The sequence below is a fragment of the Rana temporaria genome, chromosome 4 (assembly GCF_905171775.1).
Source record: "Rana temporaria chromosome 4, aRanTem1.1, whole genome shotgun sequence".
Lineage (NCBI taxonomy): Eukaryota > Metazoa > Chordata > Amphibia > Anura > Ranidae > Rana > Rana temporaria.
Genome location: NC_053492.1, coordinates 430538479 through 430564071, shown reverse-complemented (window position 1 = coordinate 430564071; position 25593 = coordinate 430538479). Strand labels below are relative to the sequence as shown.

The window sequence follows — 25593 nt, the reverse complement described above, 5'->3', positions numbered from 1 at the left end:
CATCTAAATTCTGTTTGGCTTATCCTCCCTTAAAACAGAGAAAGTAGTTGCCTCAGCCTTTTTTTGAGTGTGGTGTACCTTTAAGACCTAATTTACTTTAAAGTTATAGCATATATAGAAGCGTTCCTACAACAGCCAATAAGATCATTGCTTTTGTTTTGCAATGAGCACTTGAATACTTGAAGTTTGAATATGATTGGTTGCTACTTGCTGCACCTCTAGCTTTTCCTTCGCTTTGCTGTACCATCCATTTTCCTTGAAAGTTATGTTCAGACCTTATCCAGATCATCCTGGCAGATCTAAGTTGCTGTGAAGACGCTCATCTTCTGCCTAAAGAAAACATCTTGGCAGTTTATCTTCACGTTAAAAGTGTTACTGGGCAATTATAAGCTGAGAAACGATCATGTTTCCCCTCCATTCCCTGCAAGAGTAATGGAATACTGAATAGCGCACTAAACGCCGAACTCTGACACTGTATTAACACTCTGACTGTCTCCTAACAGCAGGGCAGTTATTTGCTGAGTGGGATTTTTATAAATCCCTTGGCAGTACTATACCCTGATAATTATGATAAAGTGCAATGGTCAGTGTTGATTCAGCAGTCCCTGATCTAACAAATATTTCATTCACAGTTCTCCTTCATGCCTCTTCTCTTATAGTGATCAATCTACCGAGTTTTACTTTAAGGAGAACTCCAGGCACTAAATCCACTCACAGACATACAGAGTGAAAACTTATTTGCTTGCCATTAGAGGCACTAGTGGGATGAAAAAGAAAAGGGGTTGATTTACTAAAGGCAAATAGACTGTTCACTTTGCAAAGTGCAGTTGCACTCTGCAAGAACAGTTTCTCCAGAGGTTAGTAAATGAGCAGAAGTGTTTCTTAAAGTGAAAGTAAACATTGTTGGTGGGGTTGAGCTTTTGACATAATCTGTAAGTATACACAGCATAGTTTCAGGTTATGACACACATCTGCCTCCTTCTGTGCTCTTCTCCAGTAACCATAGATATAGGTACCTGTCACTGCTGTATCCTTGCTCACTGCCAAATATTTGGGATTCTGGGACAAATCTCTTCAACTATTAGGCAGTCATTGTCCCCGTCACCTGGCCCATTCCCAACATCTGTAAGATGAGCTGAGAATGTATATTGCATGGTTCATCCACCTTACATTATACCCAGAAAATAAAAAATTGCTAGGGGAAAGAAAAATATCTACTTTTTTTTTTTTTTAAAGTTTGATTCCACATTAAAGCATATCTAAACCTAAAGACAAAAAATAAACATATTGTCAGAAACCATGAATCAGACCGAGCCAGAAATGCAGTAAAAATCACACTAGTTTAATAATACTAGTAAAAGGTAAACAGAGCAAATGTAGTCAAAACATAGCCAGAGTTCGGTAACTAGAACAGATAGTCAGACAAGCCAGGACGTCAGGGAGCCAGGGATCAGGTAATGCCAGGAAATTAGGAAACCGGAGAATCAGCATAGTGGAACAGCAAGCAAGATCAGGAACCAGAAGGCGTCAGCCAAGCAAGTCTTTCAAAGGTACACAGGAGAGAGTTTTTGATATGTTGACCAGGCGAAGGCAGAGAGGATCTGGACTGAACAGCTGAAATAGCCAGCAGGACTGACAAGCAGGATATCATCATCAGGTGAGTCACTGTGGAAAGTTTAGAGCTGGCAATTAACTGACAGCTGAGCGGCCTGCTCTGAGAAGGAAGGGCTGAGCCCAGCCATGAAACATATGTAGTTTGCTAGTCTATAGATGCGGTGGCTTCATTCATTTTTTTTTTATTTATTAATGCTTCCTGTTTTTTGATGGTAATCCTACAAATAACATACTCCCTATCCATGGGCGGCTTTGCTCATTTTTAAATTGCATCTATAGAGAGAGCCATTGTCCTCACCCAGGCTGGACATCAAACTTGTCTGTCTTTGTTTATTTTCATACATAATGGATAATGCCTTGTACACACGATCGAAAAAGTCTGACTGGTTTTTGTCATCGGATGTGTGTGGGCCCCATCTGATTTTTTTACGTCTGAGTTTAGAAATAGAAATTCAGATCGTCTGTGTGGAACTCCAACGGAGAAAAAAACATGTATGCTCAGAATAAAGGCGATGCATGCTCGGAAGCATCTAACTTAATTTTTCTTGGCTCGTCGTAGTGTTTAACGTCACCACGTTTTGGACGGTCGTAGTTTGGTCAGACAGTGTGTATGCAAGACAGCTTGAAGGGAATTCCATCAGATTTTATCCCATCGGAAATTCCGATTGTGTGTACAGGGCATAAGACTAGTAGTCTACACAAGAAAGATGAGGATGTTTGTGCTTTTTTTGTAGCTCAAGGACAAAATGTTCGTAGCTTGAAGAAAGAAAACGAATATATAACCAGCTAAAGGCTTGTTCACACGTGCTTCAATACCATGTGTTTTTTGCGGCCTTTATTCAGCATTTTTAAAGACTCATATCTGCCCTTCAGTGCCTGCCATGTATATTATAATGGCACCACACAGTGGTATTCACACAGAAGCAGTAGTGTTGTGTTTTGTTATAAATGAAGCAGCCTCCATTGATTTTAATTGTAATGCTCTGTAACCACACTTTACCGGTACCTATACAGTGACTTGAAAAAGTATTCACACCCCTTAAATTTTCCACATTTTGTCATTTTAAAACCAAAAACGTAAATGTACATTATTATATTTTATGGGATAGACCAACACAAAGCGGCACATAATTGTGAAGTGGAAGTTAAATGATAAACGGTTTTCAATTTTTTTTACAAATAAATATGTGAAAAGTGTGGCATGCATTTGTATTCAGCCACCTTTACTCTGATACCCTTAACTAAAATCTCCCTGTCACAGCGCCGCTGCACTTTTTGCCTGAGAACTCGGCAGCGGCGCTGTGACAGGGAGAGGAGAGGACAGCTGCGGGCTGTCTGTATCTCCCCCGCCGCCTCCTCCCCTTTCTGTAAGCCAAAGGAAGAAAAGAGAGAGAGCGGCTCTAATTGGATTAGCCGCGCCGCCGCTCAGCTTCCTGCCCGCTGTTTCCCTCCCCATGATTGGCCACAGCAGAATCACGGTATGTTGGGGGTGACGAGGGACGGGTCTTATTTAATTTGCTTCCTGGCCCCTTCCGCACCCGGCGCAAACCGTAGCACTCCTAATCAGTACTCTGATAGTGGCCTTGCGTGCGGGAGTCTGGAGGAGGGCGCGGGTACCATTTTTGTGGTGGGGGGGCCTTGTCGGCCTGGGCCAGAATACATCACTGGTTATGGTACATTGGTTGTTTATACAATTGGTTGATTTTTGTTATACACAAGATATAATGTTCGGTACATAATCAGTCCAAACTGTTAAAAAGTCTCACATGTGGTATTGTCATACTTGGGAGGAGTAGCAGAATGTGTTTTGGGTTGTACTCCGAAGTATAGCCATACTGTGTGTGAAAATTATTTTATTAAATTGACAACTTTGTTAATTTTTACTTTCTTTCTCCATTTTCCAAATACTTGTGGCAAAAAATAAAGGCTTCAAAAGATTCACCATGCCTATTAAAAAATACTTTGGGGTATTTACTCTCCAAAATTTAGTCATTTTGTGGTTGTGTCTACTGTAATGGTGCTCCTGGGTCTGCAAAAATATGATAGATAGTCAGGAAATTAGATGCATGAAGGTGCACCTTGAATTTTGGGCCTCTCAATGTATTTAGACTGTGGAAAAGGCTCACACATGTGGTATCGCCACACTCAAAAGAAGTAACAGAATGTGTTTCGGAGTGTAATTCTAAGTATGTCTATGCTGTGTGTTAGGCCTCGTACACACGGCCGAGGAACTCGACGTGCCAAACACATCGAGTTCCTCGGCCAGTTCAGCCCTGAAGCCGCCGAGGAGCTCGGCGGGACGAGAGCTCCCATAGAACAACGAGGAAATAGAGAACATGTTCTCTATTCCCTCGCCGAGGTCCTCGTCGGCTTCCTCGGCCGAAAGTGTACACACGACCAGTTTCCTCGGCAGAATTCAGCCAGAAACTCGGTCGGAAGCTGAATTCTGCCGAGGAAACTGGTTGTGTGTACGGGGCCTTAGAAATATAGTTTTATTTGATAAATGTTCAGTCCGCATTTTCCAAAAACTTTAGGCAAATAATGAAGTCTTCAAAAGACTCACCGTGCCTTTAGACAATACTTTGGAGTGTTTGCTTTCCAAGCTTGGTAATTTTTTGGATATTTCTGATATCCTGGAGCTCCAAGACCTCAAAAATGTGATAGGTAGCCAAGAAAATTAGATGTGTAACTTATCCCCCTGGAATGCCTGATGAGGCTCCTTAGATTTTGGGCCCCTCTCTGTGGATAGGCCATGAAAAAGTCCCACACGTGTGGTATTCCCATACTCGGGAGAAGCAGTAGAATGTGGTTTAGGGGGTAATTATAAGTATGCCTGTGATGTGTGTAAGAAATATATTATTAATTGACAACTTTGTGTAAAAAAAAAAAAAAAATTTTCATTTTCTTTCCTGCATTTTCAAAAAACTTGTGGCGACAAAATTACTTTTTAAAAAAGACTCTTTCAGAAAATACCTTGGTATGTTTTGTTTCCAAATTTGGTCATTTTGTGGGTGCTTCTATTGTCCTGGCACTTTAGAGACTCAAGAAATCTAATAGGTAGTCAGGAAATTAGATGCATAATTTACAATATGATCCTTAAAAGGCCAAAGGGCCCTGCTATGCATCTTGGCTGTGAAAAAGTCTCAGGCCTCGTACACACGGCCGAGGAACTCGACGTGCCAAACACATCGAGTTCCTCGGCCAGTTCAGCACTGAAGCCGCCGAGGAGCTCGGCGGGACGAGAGCTCCCATAGAACAACGAGGAAATAGAGAACATGTTCTCTATTTCCTCGTCGAGCTCCTCGTCGGCTTCCTCGGCCGAAAGTGTACACACGACCAGTTTCCTCGGCAGAATTCAGCCAGAAACTCGGTCGGAAGCTGAATTCTGCCGAGGAAACTGGTCGTGTGTACGGGGCCTGACGCATGTGGTATCCACATACTTGGGAGGCATAGTAGTATGCATGCACATGATTTGATGATGGAAGTCAACAGAGCTTCCTCTTATTTACTAAGCCCTGGTGCAATTACTCTTGCGGAGTGCACAGTCTATTTGCCTTTAGTAAGTGAACCCCTATGTGTGCAGGGGTACATATTTACTAAAGGCAAATAGACAGTGGACTTCGCAAAGTGCAGTTGCACTCTGCAAGAGCAGTTGCACCAGAGCTTAGTTAATGAGCAGAAGCTCTGCTGACTTCCATCAACTAATCATGTGCAAGCAAAAATTATTATTATTTTTTTTTATTTTCCTTGCATGCTATTGAGTATTCTTTGTAAAGTGAAGCTTTGCCTCATTTACTAAGCTCTGGAGCAACTGCACTTTGCAACGTGCACAGTCTATTTGCCTTTAGTAAATCAACCCCATAGGCTAACATGCAGGGGAGTTTAGAGGCAGGAAAAAAAATGCAAAAACATCCAGTGTGCATAAGGCCTAAGGCTTCATGTACAGTTTTACAACCTCTCCGGAACGATTTAACTTGACAGATAGTAACCCACGTTTAAAACTTCCGTTAGGCTTCATGTACACGGGATGTTTTTACAACATTTCCTAAAGGATTTAACTTGACAGATAGTTACCCAGATAGTTTAAAACATCCGTTTTGCCGCGTTTGTGTTTAGAAGCTTTTTTTTCAAATAGCCAAAAACACCTGTAAACGAAACGTGGCTAAATGCGGGTTACCGCGTTTAGCTGCGTTTAGAAGCATTTGGCTCTTTAAATGCTTCTAAACTCAGCTTCTGAACCCATTTTTTTGCATTCCAAAAAAAAACTCTAAACTTAACTGCCTAGAAATGACTGTAAACAACCCTGTGTACATGTACTGATAAGATAACATAGAGGAGGGTTCAAGGGCAGTTGAAAAAAATGCCCAACTGCTCCTAAACGTCCGTTTACCAGCAGCAGTGTACATGAGGCCTGATGCCGAGTACACACGATCGGAATTTCCAACAACAAAACCCAGGATTTTTTCCGACGGAATTCAAACTTGTGTTGCATACACACGGTCACACAAATGTTGTCTGAACTTCCAAACGTCAAGAACGTGGTGACGTATAACACTATGACGAGCCGAGAAAAATTAGGTTCAATGATTCTGAGCATGCATAGGATTTTTGTGAGTCGAAATTGCATACAGAAGATCGGAATTCCCAACAAGAACTTTTGCTGTCGGTAAATTTGAGAACCAGCTCTCAAATTTTTGCTGTTGGAAATTCCGACAGAAAATGTCTGATGGGGTCTACACACGGTCGGAATTTCTGACCAAAAGCTCACATCGAACATTTCTTGTCGGAAATTCCGATCGTGTGTACGCTGCATTAGAGTTCAGGTCCACTTAAAAATTGTGTATTGATGGTAAAATTTTAAAAATTATTGAAATACTACAGATGTTCACCTGTATCTATAGAAATCTTTCATTTACCCTGCTTATTTTATTGTTGTTTTTTTGTTTTTCTTTACAATGGTCATTTGCTTAATATGATAAAAAAAAAATAAAGAAACCCTCAAGTTGATGAAAATGTAAAATGATTGAAAATATAAATGTAGACATGCAGAGCAACCAGCTAACAAATGAATTGTTTGCCAGCATGCATGACCTGGTGCAATTAATATCCCAGGTCATGCATGGCTTTTCATAATGGAAGGTACTGTATGTACGCTTTTACTTAAGGAAAAGGGATTCTGTTAAAAAAAAAAGGGACAAAAGAAAAAAAAAAAAAGTATCTCTAATGCGTAGCTCATTTTCTGACATGTCAGAAATATGGCCTTTAAAAAAAAACAGCAGTTTCACACCTCATTTACCATATTCACCACAGGGCCAGCAGTCAACGGTGGGGCCTGATGGAGGAAGGTCAGTGGAAAGCTATTAGCAGGGATCCCCTCCCGAGACTTCCTGCTACTTATTGAGCTTCAGGTTAGCATGACAGTGCCGCGAATAACTGCGCTGTAGGTTTTTTTAACAGTTAGCCCAGATTTCCCCATAGTGTTTGTCACTTCAGAAAATTGCAGGAGAAAATGAAGTCCCAGACAGCACATGTCACTAGCAGGGGCCTCATAAGTTGAAAAAAATAAAGGATGTGTTGGGCCTGAGTAATGTGTCGGGCTCCCACAGGATTAGTGTCAAAAGAAAATAATAGAGATGACGGATTCGGAGAAGTTTTGTGAACACTTTCTCTTTTTATTTGTTCGCAAATGTTAATGTGCAACTGCATGCAAGGCAGGCATCTGCCCTGCTTTGCCCCTAATGTGATCGACCTGTGAGGCATTCCGTGGTGGTTTAACAGGACATGCTGCAAATCAGCCAGTTTAGAAATGAGAGGGCATTGACCCTAATGGTGCAGTAACTGCATTGGCAGCTCACATTATGGCTGCTTAGAGCATCTTAAATGGACTTTATTTTTTTTTAACTATTCTTATACTTATGTCAACATATTCCACCAGGCAGTAAAGTGAGCCTTAAGCAGCCTAAAGCACTTGATTTGTTTAATTTATTCTGATCACATCAACATATTTCACATGGCAATGCAGAAAGCATTAAAGTTCACCTGTCATGGGAAAAAGTTGCCTAGCGGACCCCAAATTCTGTACTTTTTCTGTACTAAGCCCCGGACCATTCTGCAGGTAAAGCACCTGGCCCCTTTTTGCGATTCGGCACTGTGTCGCTTTAACTGACAATTCCCCGGTCGTGCGACGTTGCTCCCAAACAAAATTAGCGTCCTTTTTATCTCACAAATAGAGCTTTCTTTTTGTGGTATTTGATCACCTCTGCGGTTTAAATTTTTTGCGCTATAAACAAAAATAGAGCGACAATTTTGAAAAATATTTTTTACTTTTTGCTATAATAAATATCCCCAACAAAAAGATATAAAAAAATGTTCCCCCTAAGTTTAGGGCGATACGTATTCTTCTACATATTTTTGATAAAAAAATCGCAATAAGCGTTTATTGATTGTTTTTTGCGCAAAATTGATAGCGTTTACAAAATAGGGGATAGTTTTATGGGATTTTTATTAATATTTATTTTTTTACTACTAATGGCGGCAATCAGTGATTTTCTTCGTGACTGCGACACATCAGACACTTTTGACACATTTTTTGGGACCATTGTCATTTTCACCACGAAAAGTGCTATAAAAATGCACTGATTACTGTGAAAATTACACTGGCAGTGAAGGGGTTAACCAGGAGGGGCGCTGAAGGGGTAAAGTGTGCCCTAAGGGAGCGATTACTACTGTGGGGGGGCGTGGCTGTGCGTGTGATGTCACTGATCGTCGTTCCCTAACACAGGGAACAGACGATCAGTGACAGCCACACTAGAAAGAACAGGGAAGGTTTGTTTACACTTAACTCTCCCCGTTCTTCCTCTCTGTGACCCAATCGCAGGACACCGGCAGAGATCGGGTCCGTGGGTCCCGCGGTCACGGGGTACAGGACCAGGCACGCTCGCGATCCACGGCTGGGCTCTTAAAGACGACGTACAGGTACGTGCCTGTGTCCAGCCGTGCCCTTCTGCCGACGTATATCGGCGTGAAGGGGTCTTTAAGTGGTTAAGTTACAGGCTCAGCACAGGGATGCTGAAAGACAGAGCTTCTGATTTGTTTACTTGTCCCAGTTCATTCATTTAGAAATCATAATAGCCAGACTTTCAAAAGCGGTTCACCAATGGTGGCCCCTGCCTTTCTATCATGACAGGTTTCTTTTAACACAGAGGGGTTGATTTACTAAAGGCAATCAAACTGTGCACTTTGCAAAGTGCAGTTGCCCTCTGCAAGAGCAGTTGCTCCAGAGCTTAGTAAATGAGGTAAAGATTAATTTTGCAAGAAAAACCGCTTAAGGACCATGATCGTCAATAAACAAATGTCTAGTGTTCTCAAAGACACACATGCCAAGTTCCTTAAAGTTTGGGAGCCATGGCGAGCATATGCCTTCCCTGAACTCCCTCTGGCTAGTATGAGTGAGCTCTGACTGGTTTCCTGGGTGATCCTGGGTCTCCTTCTCCTTCTCTCTCTTCCCCCTACTACACTTCTTTTTCTCCACCTCTCTTTCTTATTTCTCTCTCTGTTTTCCTTTTCTCTTACTGGGGCTCTTAGCCCTTTTCGACTGCCGACAGATGCCCAGGACGATTTTAATTGCAGAGTTAATGCATGTTTGCCCTGGTTATTTTCTGCACTTAATGGGGTTACCCCAAAATATGTATGTTGCACTCAAGATTTTTGTGACCGTTTTAGACAGGAGGTTTTCTTCTTTTGTTTATGTTGTGTCTTTTTTGTCTCCTGTGTGCCAGTTCTAGTCCCTGCGTGGGCAGTCTAGGTGCCTTTGACATTGTTGTATGTTTTAATACTATTTCTACAATAAAAAATGTATTAAAACCAGAAGATTGATTTTGCATAGAATACCCAATCAAAAGCTAAGAAAATAAATCATTATCATTGCTTGCACATGATTGGATGATGGAAGTCAGTAGAGTTCCCACTCATTTACTAAGCTCTGGAGCAACAGCTCCTGCAGACATCATGGGGCATTTTATCAATGGCATGTTAAATGCAGGCTCATTGTGGATTTAAATGTTGGACTGCAAGCGCCATTAAATTACATGCCTCTGAACATTTGTGAAAAAAAAGTATGCTAAGGCTGGATTCACACCTATGCATTTTTTGTGCTTTTTGCATTTTGCAGATTTTCACCACAGAACGTGTTTCATAGGAAACCATGTTAAATGGACTGTAGTGCAAATCTGCAAAATGCAAAAAGCAGTAAAACCGCATAGGTATAAATCCAGCCTAAGCAACAACAGCCGGTGTTTCTTTGATGATTTTACCCCGATTGAGTCAGAATAGCCCCACTGCAAAGGCTGAGGAGTGTCTTGGCTGGAACAGTTTTTCATTTGACAACTAGTTCATTATTTTTTGGTGTGCTAACATAGTCTTGGTAGTTTTTGGGGGTGTCCATTTTGAAACCCGCTTGTTTGTTAAGCCAAAAAAACTAATTTGTCACACCAATCTATCAGACCCAAAGACCTAATACTAAGTAAATGTGTTATCCTTTACCTTAAGTGACCCCCTAATTCCCAAATGAATCTCTTAACAAAACTAATAGGATTAGAAAAAACCTTGTGAATAAATCTTGACCTGCATTTACATGTAAACCTAACTGCTTTAACCCAAACTTTAATCATTATCATTTGCTCTTTTGATACAAGAGCCAGCGTCACACTGAATTATGTTAGAAAAGTAGTACAATGCATTGAAGAAGTTGGCATCAATATTTTTTACATGAAGCGCCCATTCATACTGTTCTGGTAATTTGCAATGCAATGTGGTACTGCTCAGTCTTAATGTCAGCCAAATGCACCTGCGTGACAGCGACCTGCAATGCATTGAAACACACTATGGTGAGTTGTGGCAATCTGAGTTGCAAAAAAGGTGCATGTCTGAATTTTACTTGCAGACTGGTGCATTGCCAGCATTTTCAAATTAAATATGTAACATAACATGAATAATTGAAATAGAAAAGAGAGAGGGCCAAGGGGGTACCACATCCCGATAAACTATAAAATATGGATTTAGGACTGTTGTGGGCGGACTTTAAAGGTACCAAAAGGAATTCAACATAATTTGAAAAAATATAATTCCATATTATAAAAAATAACAAAATTCCATATTATAAACATACATATTTGACTCTCTATGGGAGTCGCACAATTTGAAACAATTCCCTAATGATACATATAGGACAATATAAGTCTACGTTTCGCTTGTCGCTTCCTCGGGACTTATTGTCACATATCAAAGAAGAGGGAATCTGTATAAAGGGAAAAATAATAATCAAATGCATGTAAGGACAGTGGGTATACATATTTGTTTAGAGGTAAAAGGTCATGTATGATGGAAAAATGCGTGTATATATATAGGAAACCACCTACTGAGATTGGCAGAAAACCTTCAAGTGCGCAGCAAATCTTATAACTGCCCCTTCCAGGACGGCATATGAACACTATTGAATTCCTCCAGAGAAAAGAAACCAAGAAAATTTTATATTAAAAATGTATTCCCTCAACAAAAAAAAAAGGGGGGGGGGTGTTGCACATATCACGAGGAAATGTCTGATCAGGTATTTATTACTTACTCAGCAGTAATATAAGTTGACACTTGGATAGGTATCCTTAAATATCAGGCAAAGAATAGACTGAGGACAGTAGTCCAATAAATAATAAAATCAATATCCATCCTTGCATCAAAGGTAGTGTCTAATTTAACTACAAGGCACAAAAAAAAGAGACCCCAATAATGGAATATACCTTTTAGATGTCTGTAGCAATTATATAACCAGGTGGTGATGCAGGAAAATTCAAATGTAACAATCTACATTTTTTTGAAAAATGTAGAAAGAAAGTAGCGAAAGTGAAGTTGTTAACCACAGTGACCAGATTCCTTGTTTTATTTTATTTTTTTCATTTCCCTCAGAACAAAATTTGAGAGGTCATTATGGTGGCATCACTTTTCTTCTTTCTGTTTTATTCATTTTCTTTTTTTTTTTATAAACGTTTTATTGTACTCTGAAAAAAATTAGACCAATTAAGTGAAATTAAAAGAGTAAGTGCTAAATATACTATTGTTGGTTTAGTTTCCAAAGTTGCACCAGCAGAAAAATTCAAAGCCTGTTCAGAGGCTGCAACTAAGGACCACTGCTGTTCTTTGTACTGCCATCCAGCATGCTCCCCACCTTGTCATAAGAGTCAGCAGGGAGCATGACCATTGTTGATTGCACAGCTGATAACAAGTCAGGAGGCATGTCAGAATGTCAGACTACTGTACAACGATGGCTGCTCTCACACAAAAAGTAACGGTCTTTAGCTGCAGCCCCTCGTATCAGCTGGGCCAAGATCAGTCATAAAGTTAGTAAAGTCAGAACACGTGTTTTGTATGCTTGTCCTGGATCAGTGACTCAGAAAGCTTTGAAGCCACTGAATGTGCATGACGGCCAGACAAATTGAATTTCGAAATAAGGTTAGCAATGGCAGCTTATGTGTTTCTCTCATCAAAAATTCCCTTTAAAATATTCCCCCTGTTGTAGACTTTTCATAGGTCCATCTACAAGTCATGTGCATGGGGCTAACCCGTCTTGTTTCTTTTCCTTTAGGCTCATTCTTTAATGCCATTGTTGCATATAATTTATGCAATGTCTAAATAATTTTTTAAATTGTATGTTGTCCCCTTACGCCAAGCTCTATCATGTTCCAAAAATACATAGTCATTAATCTCATACATCATCCCTGTCTGAGGAAAAAAATTCATAGATCCAGCACCCATATAATGTTCATACGGTTCACTGGGGCAGAAAATACAGTCACACTTTCCTCTCACATTTTCATAACCTCCTTTTTTCACCCGAGATTCATTTTCTTTATTATTATTCTATATTATTTTAAGGTGGCGGGTGTATTTAACTCACCGTATAGACAGTATCCTGATGAGATGGAGTTCCGGCTACAGAGAGCCAGACCACTGAGCCATCGAGACCTTCCAAAGAAGAGTAATGACAATGACAGCTTTGTTGATTGGTCGGACTGTAGGCATCCATTTTCCTTTTCAACAACATCACCCCTTCCTCCTATAAACAAGAAGAAGCCACAGGTATGAATTTACTAATGATTAAGGATAATTTGTATGATTAAGGATAATTTGTATGATTAAGGATAATTTGCCCACTCTTGTTGCTGTATTCATGCTGTGTTTAGATCAAGGACGCTTCAACCCTCTAAAGGCTATGTTATACCAAACTTCATGTTTCAGTATAGCATGGGTACCAGTCGGTTAAATCTTTTCTCTCTTTGTGATACTTTTCACAAAAGGCCAACTATGTTCCTAAAGGGAATCACAAATCACATAGATTAATTTTTTTTAAGTGGACCTCTCAGGAATTTCACAAGTTTGCATGAAGGAATTCCTGAAGTATCAAAATCTCAGGCAAAGATTATGTTTCCTTATTACTTGGATTTAGGCTGGCCATACACTGCTAGATTATAGTATGAACATTCCGGCGAAAAATCTTATCAGTATATTCCATAAAGCAATTAAATGCAAGTACTTTAAAATTTGAAACAATCCAGTAAAGTAAAAACACTGCTCCAGATCGGCCCACCTCTGTACTAGGCCCCTATTCCTTACAAAAAGGTGCTGGTCTGGTTCAAAGCTGCAGGATAATTCACACAGAAAAGTGGATGACCACACTCAGATGTATGGAAATTCTAAGTTTATTGGCAATCCATTATACAAATAAATCACAGCTTCAGCAGGCAGGGAACAGAGTTGACAGGTTTTGTGCCACATGCATTTATTCTGAACCAATCATAAGCGCATGTAGGATGAAACATGTTAACACCGTTCCCTGCTGTTGAAGCTGTGATGTATTTGTATTGATGGATTACCAATAAACTCATTTAGAAGTTTGATACATCTGTGCAGTCATCCATTTTTATGTGTGAAGTAATTAAAAATTGTGTTTGCTTTTAACATTTGGTTAATTTGGGAACATGGTTTTCCAGACCATTTTTCCTAATTTTTACTGACAGTCTATTAACTGGAATGGTACCAACTGATTAGAGAAAGCCAATGTAGCTCCAATATTTAAAAAAGGGCCAAAATATGTTCCCGGGAATTACAGACCAGTTAGCCTAACATCAGTAGTATGCAAGCTCTCAGAGGGGATGATAAGGGACTATATAGAAGATTTTAGTAAATAAAACGCTTTCATTAGCTGTAATCAGCATGGATTCCTGAAGAATTGTTCTTGCCAAACCAATCTATTAACGTCCCTGGCGGTATTCCCGAGTGTGGCTCGGGGTTAAATTTCATTACCATACTAGGGCTTGCATTGCAGGATACTGGTACAGGTTACTTACCTTGTCCCTAGGATCCTGTGATGTCCCCCCGCTGTGTCCGCGGGCTGTGTCCTCCGCCCGATGCCTCTGTGTGCTAGGCTCTGTTTCCTGCAACGCACTGGTGGCAAATTCAAAAAGTACTAAATTCATTATACATACAGTACACTGTAGATTACATTACTATTCACCTCCCTTTTGTCCCTAGTGCTTTGTCCAGTGCCCTGCATGCAGTTTGATATTATATATACTGTGCTTTCTGCCTGGAAACTTGAGATTGCCCATGCCAACCAAAAAGTGTCCCTTTACATCAAAAGTGGTTTTAGAACAGCTAGAAAACAGCGATAATAAATTAGAACACTTACAGAATTGAGCGATAGTGAATCGTGGATAAATACATTTTATTATTATATTATTATTATTTTTTATAATTATTTATAGTTATTTATTATATTATAATTTATGATTTTGTGTTTCAAACTTTATCATACCCTGCATATTTACTAGACTCTTGTTTAGACAGATTTAAGTGCATTATGAATAAGAATTACAGGCCTACAATTTAAAACGCCAAATTTTTATGCAAAACAATTGTACCACTTTGAGTCGCGAAAATCTGACATAATCATACCGCCAGGGTGGCTACCATTCTATGAGGAGGTGAGTTGCTATCTAGATAAAGGAAGACCCATAGACAAGGTGTATCTGGATTTTGCGGAAGCATTTGACATAGTTCCCCATAAACGTTTACGGTCCGTTGGCATTACCATAGGATGAGTTCATGGATTGAAAATTGGCTACAATAGCGAGTTCAGAGGGTGGTGATAAATGGGGAGTACTCGAAATAGTCAGGGGTGGAAAGTGGGGTCCCCCAGGGTTCTGTGCTGGTACCATTACTATTTAATTTGTTCATAAACGACCTGGAGGATGGTGTAAACAGCTCAATCTCTGTATTTGCAGACATACTGAAATACTAAGCTAAGCAGGGAAATGTGGAAACCTTGCAAGAAGATCTGAACAAATTAATGGGGTGGGCAACTACATGGAAAATGAGGTTTAATGTGGAAAATTTTAATTAATGCATTTGGGTGGCAAAAATATGAATGTAATCTACTCACTTGGGGGGGGGGGACTTTTTGGGGAATCAAGGATGGAAAAGGACCTGCGTGTCCTAGTAGATGATAGGCTCAGCAATGGCATGCAATGCCAAGTTGCTGATAACAAAAGCAAACAGAATATTGGCCTGCATTAAAAAGGGGATTAACTCCAGAGATAAAATGATAATTCTCCCGCTCTACAAGACTCTGGACCGGCCGTATCTAAAGTATGCTGCCCAGTTTCTACGTGACTTCATCAGGATCAGTCCCCTGGGCACCAGTCCTCAGGATGGATGTGCTGGAAATGGAGTGAGTACAGCGAAGGGCAACAAAACTAATAAATGGACTGGGGGATATTAGTTATGAAGAAAGGTTACAAGTACTGAACTTATTCTCTCTGGAGAAGAGACTCTTGAGAGGATAAATGTTTTAATTTACAAATACCGTACTGGTGATCCCGCAATAGGGATAAAACTTTTCCGTGGAAGGGAGTTTAATAAGACATGTGGCCACTCATTAAGATAAGAAGAAAATGGGTTTAACCTCAAGCCTCGTACACACGACCAAGAAACTCGATGGGCGAAACACATCGTTTTGCTCGTCGAGTTCCTTGTTAGGCTGTTGAGGATCTCGGCAAGCCAAATTTCCCTATTCCCGTCGAGGAAAAAGAAAACATGCTCTCTTTTTGGCTCGACGAGATCCTCGACAGTTTCCTCGTCAAAGTATACACACGACCGGTTTCCTCGGCAAAAAAAAACAAAACAGCAAGTTTCTTGCTGGTTTTTGCCGAGAAACTCGGTCGTGTGTATGAGGCCTCAGACTATGTAGAGGGTTCTTTACTGTAAGAGCGGCAAGGATGTGGCATTCACTTTCACAGGCCGTGGTTTCAGCGGGGAGCATCGATAGTTTCAAAAAACTATTAGATAAGCACCTGAACGTCCACAACATACAGGGATATGCAATTTAATACTGACATATAATCACATACATAGGTTGATCTTTTTTTTAATCGCCTACTATGAAACATTAGATTTTGAAATGAATTTGTTCTAGAAGATTTTTCCTTTCTTTTTTTTTATTATCATCACTATGGTCAAAAACGACTATCATTTAGACTCCATTAACCATTATAAAATTGAACAAACATTCCTAAAATATTTTCTTTTTAATTAAACTTCTACTGGTACAGTATATTGCCACTTTTAGAGGGTCTTGTGATTTCTCTGTGCAGACCATGCACCCCTATCCATCAGTACTGCTTCTGGATTCAGTTATATGAGTCCTAAAGAGGCCGGCCAAAAAAAGTTAAACAAAAATTTGAGATTTTCCTAGCTTGTGACGGAAAATATTGATTATATGAAGACAGGAGGCGAGTATCTTATGCATTATCTTTCCTTTAATAATGCTCACAGCAGAAAGTGTATCTAAAACATTCAGTGTAAAAAAAAAAACTTAAAACAACCACCACCCCCAGCAGTCCATATAGTCACTAACCACGCCCCAACGGGGGACTCCATAAAAGGGGGCTGCTTGTGGTGGATCCTCCTCTTTCTTGATGCGACGCTTACAGGATAGAACGGCATCGGAGGAGAACGAAAAAATGTAACCTTGAGGTCTAGACCGGCCGGTCGACGACGGCCGTCTTCTGTGGAGAAGAGACGACTTTTCACCATGACCCAACAGAGGTCCGGGAACGAACGATCCCAACGGGGAAACTAAACCTGGATGTGTTTCATCCAACGGACGGGATTCCGTCCTCCTTCAAACTGGATAATCCGTCTGCCGAACGCAGATTGTCGGTCAGTAGCCTGTGAAGGAGAGAAAAACAACCGTAATAGGGAGGGTAGGGAGGGAAGATACTCGCCTCCTGTCTTCATATAATCAATATTTTCCGTCACAAGCTAGGAAAATCTCAAATTATATATCAGACAGGAGGCTCATATCTTATGCAAGTTCAAAGCTAGTGTAGCAATCACAATTTTAACACATAGAAAACATAGATATTCATTAAGGGAGAACTGATCTGGAAATGTGATCTGTAGGTCTGAAGTAAAACTGGCGGAACGTGGTCTCCGAGGACCAGTCCGCTGCTCTCAATAAATCGTAAAGAGAGCCTCCTGTGACGAGCACCTTTGTGGCCATGGCACCCCTGGTGGAGTGGGCCCCGAAAAGTGTGACGTCTATCCCCGCCATGTCCATGAAGGGTAAAAGACCGAGGAGATGCCGGTTTTTGTCCTGCGTACAATGGAGAATTCAACTCCCTGTGGGGAAAACTGTCGTCTGGAAATGTCCAGGGCTCTGACATCAGACACTCTCTTGACAGAGAGGAGACAGAGAAGGACCGTCAGTTTTATGGATAACAGTTTAAGTGAAAGGTTAGTGTTGTCCCCCCAACTGGCGAACATATCCAGCACCTTGGAAACATCCCAGGTCGCTTGGTATCTAGGCCTGGGGGGACGTTGGAATTTTGCACCTCTCAAAAGACGGCATACTAAAGGGTGTCTGCCAATGGGTAAAGAATCAACAGGTTGGTGATATGCTGAAATGGCTGAACGGTAGATATTAATGGAGCTATACGAGCTACCGGAATCGAAGGAATCGGCTAGATAATTGACCACTAGGGGTACAGGGGCTTGCACGGGATCAACTTGCCGTTGATCACACCAACGAACCCAACGTCCCCAGGCTGATCGATATGCCGATCTAGTCCCGGGGGCCCAGGCCAAGGCGAGGAGGTTTCGAGCTGACTCTGAAAGAATTCTATCAGGGGTAGGGATCCCGATACTAACCACGCGAGAAGTGGGAGATTGCCCTCTAGAACTAGGGGGTGGGGTTCCCCGTTCGGGTTGGTGAGGAGGTGAGAGTATTGTGGGAGGTGTCTGGGAGAGTCCACCGACATTGCTAATAACAGAGGGAACCAAGGTTGGGTCGGCCACCATGGTGTGATCAGTACCACCGTTGCTCCCAGATTGGTTATCCGAAGGAGAAGTCTGGATAGTATCTGGAAGGGGGGAAAAGCGTAGTGCGTCCCCTCCGGCCAAGGTTGGCGAAGAGCGTCTACTGCATAAGCCTCTGGATCTGGCCTCCAGCTGAAGAAGCGGGGTAACTGGCGATTGAGCCGAGAGGCAAATAGATCGAAGGATAGCGGACCCCAAAGCCTCTGCAAAAGGAGAAAGATTGGTCGATCTAGTCTCTAATCGCTGGAATCTCGAAGATATCGAGAGTTCCAGTCGGCCACGGAGTTGAGGACTCCCGGGATGTACTCCGCTATAGGCGTGATGTTGTGGGACAGACAAAAGTGCCAGAAGTCCTTGGCGATATAAGCCAAAGTTTTGGATCTAGTGCCCCCCAGGCGGTTGACATACTGCACCGCCGCCACATTGTCCATGCGAAAGAGAATACAGCATGCTGGAGAATGAGGCATGAAGCTCTTGACAGCGAACAGGGCTGCCAATAGTTCCAGTGCATTGATGTGCAGGGAGGATTCTGTTTGGGACCAAGTCCCCCCTGTGGAGGCTACGCCGCACCGTGCGCCCCAGCCCAGTCGACTGGCGTCCGACTCTATGACAACGTCTGGGCTGGGATTGAATATAGTTCTGCCGTTCCACTCGACGGCATGGTGTAGCCACCATTTCAGTTCCTCTGTGGTCTCCTGACATAGGGGAATCTCGTCTGAATATCCGAGGCCTTGCCTCAGATGCATAATCTTGAGCCTCTGAAGGGCCCTGTAATGCAAAGGGGCCGGGAATATGGCTTGGATAGAGGCAGCCAGCAAGCCTACCAGTCGGGCCAGAGTGCGTAGTGAGAGATATCTCTTGCGAAGTGCAGAGCGAATCTCTTTGCGAATAAGTGTAAGTTTGGGTTTGGGGAGGCTGAGGGTAGATTGGACGGTGTCCACTGTGAAACCTAAGAATTCCATCTGATGGGATGGGGTTAAGACCGACTTTTCGCGGTTGATTACGAATCCCAGATTTTTTATAAGGGACATGGCCCATGACATGTGTAACAGGGCTTGGGGCTTTGAGTATGCCATGATGAGAATGTCGTCCAGATAAATAATCAGACGCACCCCTCTGCTCCTTAGAGCTGCCACTACGGGTTTCATGATCTTGGTGAAACACCATGGGGCGGATGATAGGCCGAAGGGGAGGCAAGTAAACTGCCACATCTTGCCTTTCCACGGGAAACGCAGCAGATGCTGAGAGTCCGGGTGTATGGGTACCGTCAGGTAAGCGTCCTTGAGATCTACTTTCACGAGCCAGTCTCTGGGTTGGAGAAGGTCTCGTAGGAAATGAATTCCTTCCATTTTGAAGTGGCGATACTGGACGTGTTGGTTCAGGCCCCTGAGGTTGATAACCGGGCGGTAGCCCCCCCCTTTTTTGCGAACCAGGAAAAGGTTGCTTATGAAACCTGGGGAAGAAGGGTCTACTTCCACGATGGCCTGTTTGGTAAACAGGTCTCTCACCTCCCTGTCTATGAGAAGGCAGCTTCGTTTTGCAAAACGGATGGGAGGGGGAATTATATTGAGTAGAGGAGGAAAAAGTATGTCTATCGCGAACCCCCTCTACGGAATTTAAGATCCACGCGTCTGCCGTAATCGCAGACCAGGCGTGGGTAAAATGTCTCAGACGACCCCCCACTGGGATGAGATCGAGTGTGGTGTAAAGCATACTCACCGGTATAGGGTCTGGATCGAGGGTAGCCGCGTCCCCCGCGTCCGCGCCAGGGTCTGCCTCTGGGGGGAAAGAACGGTGCTGGCTGAGCCACCGGGGCGGAGTAGTTTGGAGCCTGGTACTGATATTGGGTAGAGTTCCTACCTTGTGGCCTGTAAAAATTTGCGCGGCCGGCAGAACGGCCTCTACTTCTGCCGGCCCTGTTGAAAACCTTATTGGTTCCGGTACGTCTCAGAGAATTCTGAGCTTTGTCAAGGCTGGAGAACAGACCAACGAATTTGTTTATGTCCTTAATGACCGAATCCCCAAATAGCATGCCCTCGGCCGATGGGCCGGGTTCCGTCTCAGCCAGGTGTGAGAGTTGGGGATCCAGGCGCATGAGAATGGATCTGCGCCGTTCTACGGAACATGCCGTGTTGGCAGTGCCCGCTAGGCATAGGGCTCTTTGTGCCCAACCTCTCAGTTGTGGTAAGTCAACTGCTTGTCCCGAAGTTGCTGCTTGTTCGGACAAATTTAGGATTTTGGTCAGTGGACCGATAAGATCTAAAACTCGGTCTTGTATTGACCGGAAGGACCTCTCAATGCCCTTTTTCTGAAATTTACCTGTTTTAATTAGGTACTTAGTGAGGACCGGGTCTACCTCCGGGGTAGCCACCACTTTCTTGGGCAATGAGGGTCTAGGGCATTCGGCTCTCAGCTTGTTACGGGCCGTTCTGTCCAGGGACTTCCTGGCCCAAAGCTCTACGTATTGTGCCACATGTGGCAGGGGTGTCCACTCTCCGGAACGCGGGTGAGTAATCGCGTCCGGGTGGAAAAATGGTTCCCCTAGAGCGTCCAATAGGACATCGTCCTGCGTGGCAGGATTGGCGACTGTGTCGGTCGTCATGGCCCCAGCATCCTGATTGACAGATTCAGAATCTGATAATTCTGATCCCTCAGAAAAGTCAGCCGATTCCTCAGCAGAGGAATCTTCGTACGAATCCGGCTTGGCTCTTCTAGGAATTCTATACCCCTTTTGGTGAGTCTCCCTGGGGTCCAGGGGTCGAGCAGATTCAGGTAATTGCTGGGGATGGTAGCCCGTGTTAGGGGCTGCCTGTTGCACGTTATTTTCTTCCCCTGCCGGGGAGTCAATTACCACCAGGGTGTGTTTTCTTTTATGCAGTACTTTACCCTTTTTTAAAGGTGGTTCGCCGCTCTGCGGCGGTGGTGGGTGTACCACAGTGGGTTGTAAAGCCCAAGCGGGTGAGGCCGTGGAGGCCAGGGCCGCTTGAATGGACATTTGTATAATGTCCTGTAACTGTGTGGCACTCAACGTGTGTGAGGCAGCAGCGGGAGAGGAATCTCCATTGAGGGGATTGGTCTCAGACATGTCTACTATGATCTATACTGCAGGTATATTAAATCCTCAGGCAGATCTAAAATAGTACAGGCAGGCACTAAAGCAGGGTTATGCAAAGTAGCTGTAAGCTGTATCTAATATCTGGACCTGTGGTGTATGTCACAGGCCGGAAATTATAAGAAGTGCCAGCTAGCTGGGTATTAATCGTTCTTATATAAGCTATATTAGCGTTTGTTATATAAATCGTTAGCTATATAAGCGTTAGTTATATAAATCGTTTGAATATAAAACTATCTAAACTTAGCAGTCCCAGGTTCCAACTATCCTCCCCTCCGTCGGCGCCGAATGGCGACAGAGGGGAAGGGAACCTGGACTCCCCCAGCGGCCCGGGAACAAAGTCTCGCGAGACTACGGCCGCTGGGCGCTGATTGGACGATCGAATGGCGAAGAAGCTCCGCCCCCTCCGAACGCGCGCTCTATGCGGCAGTGAGTGAGGGAGACGTGCTTTCCCTCAGAATGATGGTGACAAGCACCGGTGCGCGCTGGGAAGACAGCGGAGGGGCTGAGGTGAAGTGACAAGGGGGAGAGGGTCTCGAGCGCCAGGGAAAACTGCGCGATAGGCACGGGTAGACAAGGAAAGTCTTGTCAGAAACCGGAAAATGTGGAACAAGGGATGGCAATCCACAATATGCTATTAAGTTAATACATAAATAAAAATATATAACTAAGGGAACAATAGTGAGAATAAGCCAGGGAAAGAAAACAGGAGTGGAGAGAACTCTGTATATCCCTAGCCAACATCAATATATATATATATATATTTTTCTGATGATAAAATCTAATGGAGTACTTATCTGATCCTGTGAGCAGAAAGAAAGAGGAGGATCCACCACAAGCAGCCCCCTTTTATGGAGTCCCCCGTTGGGGCGTGGTTAGTGACTATATGGACTGCTGGGGGTGGTGGTTGTTTTAAGTTTTTTTTTTTTTTTTTTTTTACACTGAATGTTTTAGATACACTTTCTGCTGTGAGCATTATTAAAGGAAAGATAATGCATAAGATATGAGCCTCCTGTCTGATATATAATTGTGAATTTTGTGTTACCCCATCTTGCTTTGCTGTCCTAAACACAAATACACATTTGCATTGATAAGACCTTGGTCCATGTAACTATCTATTTATTTTAATTCCTTTTATTACCTTCCTTTCTTTCTATCTGTCTGTCTGTCTCTCTCTCTCTCTCTATCTCTCCATGCATTGCTTGCTCCATTTTCTCCGGGTTATCCCATGGTGCTTATCCACTCAGATCTGTAAACATATGTCACAGAGAGGCCCCATATAGCGCCCTGTAATTAGTAAGAATTCTCCTCTATTGAAAAACCTCTCCAATCCATCAGTAATTTCTGAATGGCTCCCCTTGTGTACACACTACTGAATAATTGATAGCGAGTGTCTGGTAATGTTAGCTGGCCATCGGTTGGAATCTGTGTATCATTAGTGAAAATCTGCGGGATTCCTCTGCATTGTATAGTACATCTGCACCTCTGTGTTTGTTATTATATCAGGAATAGGGGAGGGGCTGTTCCATACTGTGCGTTCATACATAAGCGTGAGATGAAACAATATTGTGATTTCACTGATGACATTACAAAGTAACTTTAAAACTTTATATCATAAATCAAAGAAGTCAATAAAAATGCAATTCACAGCTTCTGCTCACTTGATTCTTAAATGACTATAGAACCAATATTACATTTATGTTCTCTGTAAGAATTAGCCAAGTGTGAGCAGGTATTGAAACTACTTTCAGTGAAGAACAAAATCTTGAGAATTTAGCTGAAATTTGCTAATCATATTTTGGTGGAGTAAATGTGATGACCAGCATTAACTAAGCAACACTCTGCCCTCCAGAGAGCCAGTATCTATGCAGGACAATGTTCTTTTTGAAATACAGTGTGAACCAGTATTTCTAGTCTATAGGAGACCAAAGTCCTTGACACTAAAGTTGGCCATAGAAACTCAATTCAAGTTGGTTGTTTAAAGCAGGATGCATTACCAGTGGCGGCCAGTCCATACGGGGCATAGAGGCGCGCCCCCCATAAATGTGTTTGGCCCCTAACCCACATGCGGGGTGCCGGACACATGGATTCCAATTCCCCCCAGAGCCCAACCACTTGTGTGACAATAGCAAATTATTATTCGCTATTGTCTTCCTGCTTCTCCTCCCTGATGATCGGGAAGCAGTTCCCGAGACCTGATTGGCCGAGAGGAGAAGCAACCGGCCAATTGGGTCTTAAGACCCGCTTCCTGATTGGCCAGGAGTAGAATCAGGAAGACAATAGCTAATCTTTGCTATTGTCGCACAACTGGGTGGGCTCAGCCTTTTTTAAAGCCAATTAGGGCCTCAGGCTCTAACAATGTGCTTAAAAAAAAAAAAAAACATTGAAATACATGCAGAGAAAGGTGCAAAGAAACGTGGCCTAGTATTGCACTTCCGGCGCCAGGGAACAATGTAACACCTTAACCAAATTGAAAGTGAAGTGGTGTATACTATTCAAGAGATATGGAGAGGATACCAGTATGTAGAAATGGTATTGCTCTCGGAGCAGCTATTTAAATTAAACTGAGAAAACCATTTCAAAGAATAAAATGAAGTTGTAGCCACGCCCTGACTTTTTTTTAGGTGTATGGTGCACTTATACCCTGATTCTGATCACCTATCACATCACCATTGATCTCTAGGACTGTTTCTATTTGAGCTGGATATACACCAACTCACAGCGCTGTTTTATCTCTTGAACACCAGTTCACGGAATATATAGATACTTAATTTTATTGAAATACATGCGTCCGGCATCCTGCATTGAGATTGGATTACGGAGGTGGAGTCTCTGTGCCCTGCATTACGGGCAGCCACAAATTAGGGCATATCTTAAAGTGATAATAAAAGCTTTCTTTTTCTTGGTTATTTAAAAAAAAGTAACAAGCATGCCATACTCACCTGCTCTGTGCAGTAAGCAGCCTCGATCCTCCTCTTCTCAGGTCCCTGGCAGGCGCTCTTGGCCCCTCCATCCTACCAAGCGGCCATAGAGCAAGCAGCTTGCAATGGAGGCTCTTTGTTGAGATGCGGCCCTGCGTGTCCATTCACACACAGAGCCGCGGCTCAGCCCCGCCCCCTCTCTCTCCTCATTGGCTCAGATCAGAGGCTCTCTTGCACAAGGCTGGATGGAGCTGGGGCTCACGTAAGTATTAGGGGGGCTGCTGCACTGAGGAGTTTTTCTTACCTTTATGCATATAATGCATGAAGGTAAAAAACCTTGAGACTTTACAACCATTTTAAATGTAACTGTTTTGGAAAACCGGTAAATTGGTGAGTTTTGTTCCACTTTAAGAACTGATAACATAGTTTGAGATTTCAATTAGGAGGAAATTTAATTCCTGGCAGAATCAACAAGTATGTTTCTGTACCTGCAAAAACTGCTGCAATGTATTAAAATGTTGTATGTGCATTTAGGCTAGGTTCACATTGTAGTGTTCATTTAAATGGGCTACTGTACCTGTGTTTCCTGCAGGGAAAAAATTCCTTACCTATTTTTAAAATGCAGCTGCATGGAACCACGTGGTGCTTTTGCACCATGCGGTTTCACGCACCTGAAAACGCACTGCATTTTCTGATGTGTGGGGGGGGGACAGTAGGAATTAAAGTCTGCAACAGAGCAGCACATTTTCACTGCAGGTGCCTGTGGGTTCGGGAACACGTGCAATTTACACGTCTTCTGGCACCCGCAATAGTGTGAACCTAACTTTAGGTACAGTTAGGTAGATTCACAGAGAGTTAGGCCGGCTTATCAGTAGATAAGCCGACCTAACTCTGAATCTACGCCGGCGTTTGTTTAAGTGTATTCTCTAACAGAGATACACTTAAACATATCTAAGATAGGACGGCTTGCGCCGTCCTATCTTGAATGAATGAATGACTTGTATAGCGCAACGCATGCGAACTGAATCGCCTCTGGGCGCTTTTTCCAGCCAGTATCTGCTTGGCTGGTGCGGTCATTTTTACCCCGTAGGATCATGACACGCAGTCAATCTTAGATTGCAATGTTTTGGCTGACCGCTAGGTGGCGCTTCCATTGCGGCCGGCTTAGATTATGTAAATGAGCTTTTACGACGATTCCCGAACGAACGCGAGCCCGCCGCAGTCGATTAACGTCATTTCCGTGAGGCCTTAGGCGGCCTAAAGTTATTCCACCTATGAGGTGGAATAACAATGTTAAAGCATGGCCGCCGTTCCCGCCGCGAGGTTCGAATTTTTTACGTTGTTTGCGTAAGTCGTCCGCGAATCGGGAGTTACGTTGTTTACGTCCGCGTCTAAATCAATAGGCCCGTACGGCCTACTTAGCCGCAATGCGCACTTCGAAATGTAGTCGCCCGGCGCATGCGCAGTGTCAAAAAACTTCAAAAAACGTGAGGTCAAGCCTCATTTCCATACAACACGCCC

The 25593-nt window shown here is 42.9% G+C and overlaps 1 protein-coding gene across 1 annotated transcript in view; it reads left to right on the top strand.

The window, feature by feature from the left end:
• Window positions 1-25593, top strand: part of SPATA17 (spermatogenesis associated 17) — a 224542-nt gene that overhangs the window by 140609 nt on the left and 58340 nt on the right. The window contains exon 7 of the mRNA XM_040351438.1: window positions 12538-12741. Within this exon, the coding sequence (XP_040207372.1) occupies window positions 12538-12741 (204 nt within the window). The remainder of the gene's footprint in view (window positions 1-12537; window positions 12742-25593) is intronic.